Genomic DNA, 11,201 nt, shown 5'->3' on the forward strand with positions numbered 1-11,201 from the left:
TGATAATCCAATCACTTACTCAAAAAATCATAATGTCTTATCTTGTTTTATTTTTATTTACTATTAAAATTTCTAGTTTGTGTTTAATTAGGATTAGGTAAATCAAATTTTTTTTCTCAATTTTTAGAACTATCAATAAATTTTTTAATTATAAATATTAGAGAAGTTCTTAACAGCTGATTAATTAGGATAATTAACATCAATGGGCCCTAAATTGATAGGCTTGGGCCGTGTTCCACAGCTTGCTTCAACCAGGCCCAATTATGGTCCAAGTTCAACGGTTACATTCTCAAGGGTATTTTCGACCAATCAAATCTCACAGCGCCACGCACCACAACGGTCTTTTCCACCTCGTAATTCGCGTTCAGCTAGCAGCCAACGGGTATCTAATGATCACAATCCAACCGTTGATTCTCACAAGTCCTGATCTGGATGCACAATCAACGGATGATATTTATTACCAGCACAAAAAGAAATCAAATATTTACAACTCTTATTTACTTTCCCTCTTCTCCACCAATCCTCTCATTTCACACTCTTCATCTCCACTTCCTCTTCTCGAGCTTGCGAAACCCTAGCCAAATCCGCCCACATTGTCGACGAACTCTGAGAAATCACAGCAAATGGACGCAATGGAAGTAGGTTTAGGCCCTTCCGTGGAATCTGTGGCGGCGAAAGACCTTAACTGGGCGGCGGGGCGGGTGGAGATCGACACCTCGGCGCCGTTCGAGTCAGTGAAAGAGGCTGTTGATCGATTCGGTGGCAGCGCTCTCTGGAAGTCGCAGCTCAAGAATCTTTTCTCTCCTGAGGTATTTGTTTGTACTTGTTGCTGTTTCTTGAAATTTTGAGCTTTCTAATTAGGGTTTCTAGTGTTTTTTTTTTTCTTCAATTTTTGACTGAATTTGTTGTTGTTATGATGCTATTCTGCGTAGATGTGCAGTTTCTTGGAAATTGTTTCTTGAGATTTTAGGTTAACCTTTGAACTCTTGAAAAAAAGACTATTTTTTTATGCATGCAGTAGTTGCCCTAGTTTTATAATGTCTTCACATTTTGAGTGAATATGTTGTTTTTCTGATGTTTTTTGGGTATGAAATTGCAGTTCCATGGTAATTGTTTGTTAATAAGAATATTTTGAATTATTTGACTATATGCTTGTTTGGAGTTGTTTTTCTGAATGTACTTATATATTTTGATTAGAAACATGATCAATTTGATGAGGCTGATGCCATGAAAGTCGAAGAACAAGCTGCACGCAAATTGAGAAGGATCTTATTATGAAGGAAAAGGAAACTCTTGATGTTTTAAAAGAGCTGGAAATGACCAAAAAGATTGTTGATGAACTCAAGCTGAAATTACAGAAAAGAAGCTGCTGAAGCAAGCAAAAAGTCAAGAGTTCGATTCCGATGGTGAAACTGTTTCCCAAGTGAAAGAATGTTCTTCCAAAAGATACTGGTGAGCGGGGTCGATGTGATAGATCGAATGCGGTGTATCAAAGCAATCACCAGGTTCCATTTTAATGGATTTGAAGTTAGCAAAGGTGAGCTTTGAGCAAGACAACTAGTGATCTGGCTGGGATTCGATCTTCGATTGAATTGCTTAATAGTAAAATAGAGAAGGAGAAGTCGATGCTTGAGAAGACCCGGCAGAAACTAGCTGCAAATACTGCTGAGGTTGCAAATTTGGAAGAAGAGTTGAACCTAACAACACAGAAGCTTCAAGCAGTCAGAGATACGGAAAGTAACCAGTCTCTAGATCCGTCTGAGATTTCAAGGAAGATCAAAGAATTGAACTGTGAGACCGAGCAATTCAAGAAGATGGCTGAGGCTGCTAAATCTGAAGTCTCGAAACTTACTTCTGAAATCGAGCAGGCAAAGGCTAGCATGAAGACTGCTGAAGTCAGGTGGCTAGCAGCTAAAAAGATGGAGGAAGCAGCCCGAGCTGCTGAAGCCTCTGCACTCGAGGAGATGAAAGCACTGACAAACAGTGATAACGGAGCGGAGATCTCCAGAACTCCTCTGCAGTGGCGCTCCCGATTGAAGAGTACATCATTCTGACACGTAAAAGCCGAAGAGGCTGAAGTAGCATCAAAGAAGAAAAATCGAAGCAGCTATGCTTAAAGTAGAAGAAGCAAATCAGTCAAAGCAGGAGTTGCTACTCAGGGTGGAGGAAGCGAAGAAGGAAGTGAAAACCAGTCGGAAAGTTCTAGGAGGCCCTAAAGAGAGTAGAAGCTGCAAACATGGGAAAGTTAGCAGTTGAAGAAGCTCTGAGGAAGTGGAGGTCAGAGCATGGCCAGAAACGGCGGTCTCTTCCTAATTCCACCAAATTCAAGAATGCAGGACCAGTTCATCATCGAAGAGACTCCCGAATGCTTGATGTGAATGGTTTTGAGTTTGCTCGTGCCTGAGCGGTCAAAGAGTGTGATGACATTGGGGCAAATACTTAGCAGGAAAGTTGTTGAGCCCTGAAGATCATGGCTTGGAAAATTCAGGAGAATACTAATGTTAAGCTGAAGGTTTCCCTCGGCCAAATTCTGAATAAGAATGTCATTTCTCCGCCGAGGACTCACGAGAAGAAGTCCTCTGCAAAGAGAAAGAAGTTCGGCTTTGTAGGATCAATTATATTGGCTAATCAAAGCAAGAAAAAAACAAGAAGAAGAGGAGAGCAGAGTTGCAGCAGCCCAAAAGTAGACAGACCAGTATATCAATGACTTTAGGGATTTTATAGGCTAGTTGTTTATGTTAAATGGTTTGTTTTACTGTACTTCATTCACTCTAGATCGTTTATGTGATGTGTATGTACAGTGTTATGAGTTGTATTAAATTCTTGTATCATTTGTTGACAAATGAGTTTAGGGATTTTATTAGGCTATTTGTTTATGTCAAGTGATTTGTTTTACTTAATTCATTCTAGATCATTTGTTCTGTGCGTGTACTGTGTTAATGTGTTATGAATGATCATAAGTGCTGTGGACGTGCATGTTATTGAATTTCTGTATCAATCTGCTCAACAACTACCAGAAGAATAAATACAATCAATGATTAAAGTGGCATGCCAACATGGTAAAAAATGAGACATATAAAACAAGACAAAATTTAAAATAAATCTAAGTATCCATCCAATTTTTTATATGTAACGAATAAAATAAGTTTAATTTTTTAGGATATGTGTTTTTATTAAACAGTAAATACATAATTAAGTGAATTACTGAATTACAAGGGTATATATGTAAAAAAACTATTTTTAAAAATAATCACGAAAGAACATATCCAAACGCGCAATTTCAAAATACGCACTTTTGTGGAGGTCTGCAAGCAAATTTTCCAGCCATGTCAATCCTTGGCCGTATGATTGTCTCTAGATCGGAAACAGCCAGATCTCGAGGTGATCGTACGGCCCCACAACTCGTCTCCTCCTTCCATAACATCAGGGTCAACCAGAAGAGACGACAAAGAATTTGGGGGAGAAGAGCGAAGCAGAGAGGCCGTGGATCTTCTCTCTCTCTCTCTCTCTCTCTCTCAGTTTCTCTTTCCTTCCTCTGGTTCATCTTTTTGCTATCTCTTTCGATGATTTATCTGATTCCTTTCATGCTTGATGTGCTTTCTCATGGTTGTCAGGTTCAATGGTTTCAAGGCATGGTATTTCGCTGCTGTTTTTGTTGCTAATTGGATGTTTTCAATGCAGTCTCTGGAAATCTAGGGATTTTTGGAAATCAATGGTGAGCTGATCTTTGTGGTAATTTTGTGAACCAAATAGTTACGATGTGTTGTGTTACAGCTTGAATTGTCGTTTTCTGAATATTGTCTGCCAATCAATTTTCTATTTTTTGTGGGAAAGTTATCAACTTTGCCAACAAAATTTGTCTTTGAGGTGATATCTGAGTTTAGGTTGACTATAATGTCTGTGACAATCATCTATGTTGTTTCAGCCAGTTTGCCAAAAGTTATATATTGGAAAAATATCCCTATAATTTTCTTCTTACCCTATATCCTTGTTTAGTTGACATTTTTCTTTTTAGTCTTAGCTGATTTCATATGCTCCTTATTTAAGTTGATTCTTGATCTTATTTGTTGCATTACCATCTTCAGATATATATATATATATATATACATAATATATTGTAAGTATGTAGGAGGGTTTGGAATAGGAATTCAATATTTTTGTAAACTTTTGAGGTGTAAAACTGGTGATCCATCTTCATTTCCATTTATTAATGTAGATCACAAAATGACAACCTTGAGTAAACTGAATGGTTCTGGAAGAAATGGACAAATATGCACACTCTGTGAAGATTTTGCTAGTCAGACTTTATCTTATCTTAGTGATAATGAAACTCAGATTATGATCATCAATGGCCTCCATCATGTTTGTTCCAAGCTTTACTCTCTCAAGCATCAGGTACTTAAAAGCCGGTTTCTCATACTTGTATGCCTTTGCCATGTTTGCTGAATGTTCTAAAAGCTCTTCTGATGACTTTGGCAGTGTCTTGAGTTGGTGGATTACTATGTACCCATGTTCTTTGTCATGGTTAGTCAGATACAACCAAAGGAATTCTGTGAAGAAGTCAAGCTCTGTGAGATTATGACTTCTTTGCGCCTTCCAAATCATGATGGCCCCTGCAAAATTTGCCATAATCTTGTTGTTGAAGTTCTTACCAAACTGACAGATCCTGACATACAGGTATTTCAATATTTCTCCCGCTTTTATCTCAAAGGCCGCATGTAAAATTAAGAACAAAACTATGAGTTTTTGTCTTATTTTAGCTCAAGATTGCATTTGATTGGTATCTTCCATATGATTAATAATGATATTCCTTGTCCTCCTCGATTTACTAAGAGAACTTTACTCATATGAGCCGACATGATTTCTTCTTGCTTTCTATCTTATTAGGTAGCATAATGTTTCTGATTGGGAGTTACCCTTTTTAAATTAACTTGGAAGCTCACTTGTAGCATGTTACTTTGGAAATGCCCTTAGATCCTCAAGAAAAAAAAAATTCGGGTTTTTCACTTCCTTGTTCCTTCATAAATGGGAAATTGCTTGTATACCTTTATATAAATGACGTTTGTTTATGTATCTCTACATAACATGCTTATTTACTTAAATACTGTCAGACCAAAAGTCAACTAAAAAATCTTACAGAAAATAAACTAGTTTTAACCCTCTGCTCTTTATTCATATTTGCTTGTATACCTCCATAAAACATTCTTGCTTTGATATATATCTCTAGTTGAAAAACAACTTGTAGATTTTATGAAAATGGGAAATCGCTTGTATATCCTTATATAAATGACATTTGTTTATATATCTTTACATTCCATGCTTATTTACTTATATACTCTCAGACCAAAAGTCAACTAAAAAATCTTATAAAAAAAATAAACTATTTTTAACCCTCTACTCTTTATTCATTTTATAAAACGAAAAAATAAGGAATAAAAACAAAAATCAATATATATTTTCATAAAATCTGCGAGTTGTTTTTCAATTAGAGATATATATAAGCAAGTAGGAATGTTTTATGGATGTATACAAGTAAATATGATTTTATGAAGGTATATTAATAATTATCCGGTTTTACAAGAGTTTGCGAGCAATTTTCTCAAAAATTTTCTTTGATCTGTAGACTATTTGTTTAATTTGTAAGAAGATAATTCATGCATGAATCTAAGATTGACAAATTGTATGTTGTTCTAAACTTACTCAGCTGGAGATAATTGAGGTGCTTCTGAAGGCATGCAGCAAAATGGATAATTATGCACAAGAGGTGAGTGCTACATTCTCTATCGGGTAGATTTTCACGATACCCAAATATTACAATACAAAAATATAGGTAGAACTTGCAAGGGAATCTATGCGATGTATTAAAACTTCCTTTAGATCAGCTTACACATTCATTCCCAAAAAAAGGGTCTTATACTTATAAACCCTTTTTCCTTATTTTTGCAGTGCAAGAAGATCGCCTTCCACTACGGTCCATTGATATTGTTTGATATCGAAATATCTGGAGACAACGGACGTCTGTGCTGCTATTCATGTATGCAAGGTCAATCAAGAAGCCGGCATTGGTGCTACACTTCTGGCTGATGCTTAAGCCCATTGTTCAAACATTTCCCATGAAACTGTTGTTGTAGTATGGATCCTTCTTCATTTAAACTGATTTCATGTTGTAATCAGAACTCCATTGATTCACAGCAAATGAATTGGATGTTGTAATTGTTAATGTGACACAAAATGTTCCACAGTTAATCTCTGTTTGTGGACAAAGTTCTTGTGTTGTTGGAGAATAAATGTTTAAAGAATTGTTTTGCATTTTAGTATGTGAAGAACATTTTGCATACTTACCTCTATAAATGGTTGGCATTGCACATATATCCCTGTATATATTATAATTACAGGTATACCAAAATAAACATCAAATTTTGCTCCACAGGCTTTACAATTCAAAACTCTATAAGAGTTTGAATGTTTATGCATGCATGAAACACCCATTGGGAAAGTTTTAATCTTTTATAGAGGTTTCAGTATTTTGTCCCAACTTGTTTAGAACCTATGACTCCAATTCAACACTTTATAAAGAGTTTTATAAGAGTTTGAATATTTCTGTATCCATAAAAAAACTCGGTGGAAAAGCTTTATTATTTTGTAGAGGTTCCCGTATTTCACCCGAACTTGTTTAAAACCTGTGGCTTCTAGGAAATCAGTTAGTGAAAGATCTTGAAAAAAAAATTTTAAGGATATACACGAACCAAAAAGAAAAAAAGGAAAAAAAAAGAAAAAGAAAAAAGAAGAACCATTGTCAACGGATCAGGTAAATTACTTATGTAAGTCATTTAGTTTATTTAGGTTGTCCAAGTGGTTCCTTCAACTGTATTTAACTTCTCATGAGCTTAATAAAGTAAGGCAGGCTACTATTCTTCTGCCGTCTTTTAGTTCCACCAACCAAATTAGAATGGACACTAGGCCATCATGAGACTTTCACAAGCAAAGACAAAAGCTGGTTACTGTTATACAAGCCTGAATTCATTGTTCATATGTATGATATGACTGAATAACAAATTAATTAGTTTAATTTAATCCAAATTCAACATCACCATCAATTATGCCTTGTTTGCATTTGTGCTTGCACTATTTGCACCATTGCATCATGGATATTCTAAGAATCAGCAAAAAATAAAAAATAAAAAATAAAAATAATAATAAAAACAATGGAACTTATCATGAAATTTTATTTTAAGGGAACAGTATATGTATGGTTTTAATTTTCAGACAAGTTTTGTCAGTGTCTCATTCCCAACCTTTGTAAAAGGTACCAATCCTTTCATGAACTTTCATATGATTTATCATGAAACAAAATTCAGAATGTATGACTCGTCACAAGCTTGTGGCAGTTGAGTGAGATGGTTCTTGGCTTTAATAATGTAAATAAAGATGAGCATTGAAAGTGCATGGCCTATTGCCAATGGCCACAACACATGTATGATTGGTTCCAATCAACATTGCCCATGGTTTCATTGCTTTAAAACCATTTGAAACACAAACCTTATCTTATCAAGTTACTCTTCTTTATTCTGACTCAGCTAATTATTTGTAGTACAATTACTTAAGTCACATATATATTTAATACATCATCATCATCATCTAAAATGAAAGATATATAATCAAAGATGCAGTGCTTTCACAAGGAACTTTTAATTATTGTTTAGCTTCACTTTCATGGTTGGAAGATTGAGTTGGATACCTTGCTATTTTTGATTTTGATATCATGAAAAGTACACAAACTATTATTTGAATGGATGAGCTTGTGTTTTTACTAGTTTTTTTATATTCAAAACATTTCACACCACAAAATTGATTAAGTAAGGTAGACTTGATTTATTCTCAACACATACAATATAATTTTATATTTTGTATTTTAATCAGATTCACTGTCATCATCTCATAATATAATAGCAATATTTATTAAATTAAACAAAACTTAGTAAATATATGGAAAGAATCAATGATTCCAAGTTTATATATATATGTGTGCATAGGATGTGAGGTGTACAATGACAGGAAAGATAAATAATCCTTATGCTAGCTGATGTGTACTCCAATGAAATATAAACTATTCATGTCATGCATGAATGGGCATGCATTAGTATTAAGTAGCAGTTTGGTTCGTGAAAGTTTGACTGAAAGGAGTGGAAGAAAGAATGAGAATGAGTGAATCGAAAAAGGAATGAGAAAAACTATGTCTGGTTGGAAGAATTGAAGAGGTATTTATCTAGAATGCAGAAAAAGTAAAAAAGTTTGAAATATGATAAAAACGACTATTATGCCTTTTTATACAAATGAGTTGTGAGGATTATGTTTTTAAAAATATTTAAATATTAAAGTAAATTAATTATTATAAATAAATATTTAATTTTTAATAAGTCACAAAAATCTCATTGTTAACATTAATAATTAGCAAAATAATTAACTATAATAATTAATTAATTACTAATTTTAATATACTTTTTAAATAAATATATTATGAATAATAATAATTTTTAGCGTTAATATTGATTAATTTCCACATTTATTATTGATATTATAATAAATAATTAATTAGCTAATCTATATAACCAATTACAAATGGAGATAAGTATTCTGTAGAGACAATATAGTCGTTTCATGAGTAAAGAATCGAGAATCCTCCCATTTTTCTCGATTGTGAATCACCCCTCCACGAGCCCTTCACTCCTTCCTCAATTCTCCCACTCGCATTCTCTACATCCAAACAAATACTTACCAATGTAAAGAGTCATTCCCACTCCACTACTCCAAACCAAACGCCCCTAAGTGATCATTGAAATAAAGAAAAATATATAGAGAGAGAGAGAAAGAAAGTCCACATGACTGAACTCATGTATCTTTCTTCCTTTTAACTGTCTCCTCAATCACTTTAAAAGCCATGCATGGATTCATGATCTTAAATTAAAGTTATATATTATATGATAACTAGTAGTTTAATATTAATCAAATAATAATAAACTCATGATATAACTGGGAAAGCAATGGTAAGTAATATTTCAGATAACCAAAAGGCCATGTAACATGCAATAGGCTTTTGGCACCAATGAGAAGACCACACTTATATATAGACTCGCCGCATCAAGGGCAATTCAGTAAATTTTAGATATTTATGTAATTATGTGTTCATTACCAACTGTTTTACTAATTATTTCTATTGCATATGATGAATGATAAGACAAAACTTAGGCTTAATTAAATATTATATAAATTTATAAAAAAAATTTAATTGCGCATCAAACTTAATTAGATGTAGACATTAGATTTTGTATGCAAGCAAACATTAGTTAATAGTTTGTAAATAGGGAAAGATCTGTTTAATGATGATATATGAATAAGTGATTTTATTGTTTAATGAATTTGAAACAATCTGTTTACAGCCATGCATGGTTGAGCATGTACATATGGATGGCAAGCCTAAGCATGATGCTAATCTTTGATTAATTAATATGCATGGCATTTAATGCATTTAATGTGCCTCTTAAGGATTGTTTCATTCACGGTATTACCATGGTAATGAAGTTAGGAATACTATATGCTTAGAAATATCTTGGTAATTTGTGATAACTATTTTATTGTAAACTCATAGTACTGATAATTTTTCATTACTATATTTGGTTGGTCATAGAAGTCAACTTAATAGTGTTTCAAATTTTCTAAAACTACCGTTGTATCTAAAATTTTGAGCAAATTTAAATTTAAAATAAAATAAAATTTTAGATAAAAAATAATTAAATCATAATATCAAAAAATAAAATTTTAGTATATTTTTTCAAAATATCTTTGCATCTAAAATTTTGAGCAAAGTTAAAATAAAATAAAATAAAATTTTTACATAAAAATAATGAATTATAATAAAAAATAATAATTTTTTTTAAGATATTCTCAAATTTGAAACAATGAGAAAGGAATTAGATTGAAAAGATAAAGGTAAATTTGGAAAGAAAAATTAACCCGTAATCTCAATAAACACCTATTTTAGTAGTAATTTAATTATCAATTTATTTAGTAATATTTTAGTATTGATAATCTTACATTATCATTAAAATTATCAATACTACTATATAAATATGGTAATATTTTTATATTACCACTTGATTCATAGCAGTGCTTACATATTATCACGAATCAAATAGCCTTGAGTGGAAGTTATAGTTGAACATTACCATTGTATGGCTCAAATGCTTTTTATTACGTCCAAGTGATTGGTAACATCACTAGAAGTTTAAACCAAAAGACTTGCTTATAAAGCAAACCAAACACTAAAAGGTACATTTGAAATTTTAATTTTAATCTTTCTTCAATGCCAATATAAGCATTAAACAGTGTGCACTTCACCCTTTCTCTATCCCATTGGACTGTAAACCAAACACTAGAAAAGTAAATGCAGTATTTTCATTTACATGTAACCAAACAACCATAATGTAAGTGAAAATACAGTAATTTCAATTACATGTAATTTGACTTACAATGTAATTTGAAATACAGACAGCCAAACAGCCCCTAAATATTTTATTAGGAAATAATTGTCATAATAAATCAGATCACATCTAATTAATGTTAAGAAAAATGACTTGGAGGTCATGGGGAGTTTCCACTTTCAAGATGACATTCAGCTCTCTTGAACATTATAAAATAAATCCCTGTTTTTTTAGCACGTTCCCATTATGCCCTTACCTATGAAAAATTACTCTCTTACCCATTATTATTATTATTATTGCCATCCCTTCAATACTGAGGAGCTTATCTGGCGCTTAAAAAGTAAGATAAGCTCTCCCAATCATAAAGAACTCCTTAAGCCTAGGAGAGCTTACTGGGATTGGGTTAAGTTTGCCCTTTCCTTGTAACCCTTTTGGGTTGGGAGTGAGCTTACCCTATCCTTGACAAGCTAGTCTTGGGCCAAACAAGCTCATTGAGTATGGCGCGAGCTACCTTTGAACCCAGTGAGCGGGTTAATTTTTTGAATAGTAATCTAATGTTACCTTATTTTCACTTCAGTCATCCAACTTCATAATATATCAAAGTGATCATTCAAGTTATAAAAACTTTCATCGAACAGTCACTCAAGATTTTCCGACGCCCAATGGTCTACGTGACCATCTAATAGAAATTATTATGTAAGCTTGATGATGTGGACATCAGCT

The 11,201-nt window shown here is 33.1% G+C and overlaps 2 protein-coding genes across 2 annotated transcripts; both read left to right on the forward strand.

The window, feature by feature from the left end:
* Positions 1–522: 522 nt before the first annotated feature.
* LOC120265804 (WEB family protein At2g38370-like) lies at positions 523–1,355 on the forward strand. The gene is made up of 2 exons (XM_039273776.1): positions 523–809; positions 1,198–1,355. Exons 1-2 carry the CDS (start codon positions 624–626, stop codon positions 1,276–1,278), a joined length of 267 nt encoding a protein of 88 aa, XP_039129710.1. The 5' UTR covers positions 523–623; the 3' UTR covers positions 1,279–1,355.
* Positions 1,356–3,699: 2,344 nt separating this feature from the next.
* Positions 3,700–6,287, forward strand: LOC120265306 (prosaposin-like). The gene is made up of 6 exons (XM_039273178.1): positions 3,700–3,715; positions 4,217–4,395; positions 4,480–4,677; positions 5,705–5,764; positions 5,947–6,034; positions 6,193–6,287. Exons 2-6 carry the CDS (start codon positions 4,225–4,227, stop codon positions 6,285–6,287), a joined length of 612 nt encoding a protein of 203 aa, XP_039129112.1. The 5' UTR covers positions 3,700–3,715; positions 4,217–4,224.
* The last annotated feature ends 4,914 nt before the right edge of the window (positions 6,288–11,201 follow it).

This window comes from Dioscorea cayenensis, chromosome 7 (assembly GCF_009730915.1).
Source record: "Dioscorea cayenensis subsp. rotundata cultivar TDr96_F1 chromosome 7, TDr96_F1_v2_PseudoChromosome.rev07_lg8_w22 25.fasta, whole genome shotgun sequence".
In the NCBI taxonomy this organism is placed as follows: Eukaryota; Viridiplantae; Streptophyta; class Magnoliopsida; order Dioscoreales; family Dioscoreaceae; genus Dioscorea; species Dioscorea cayenensis.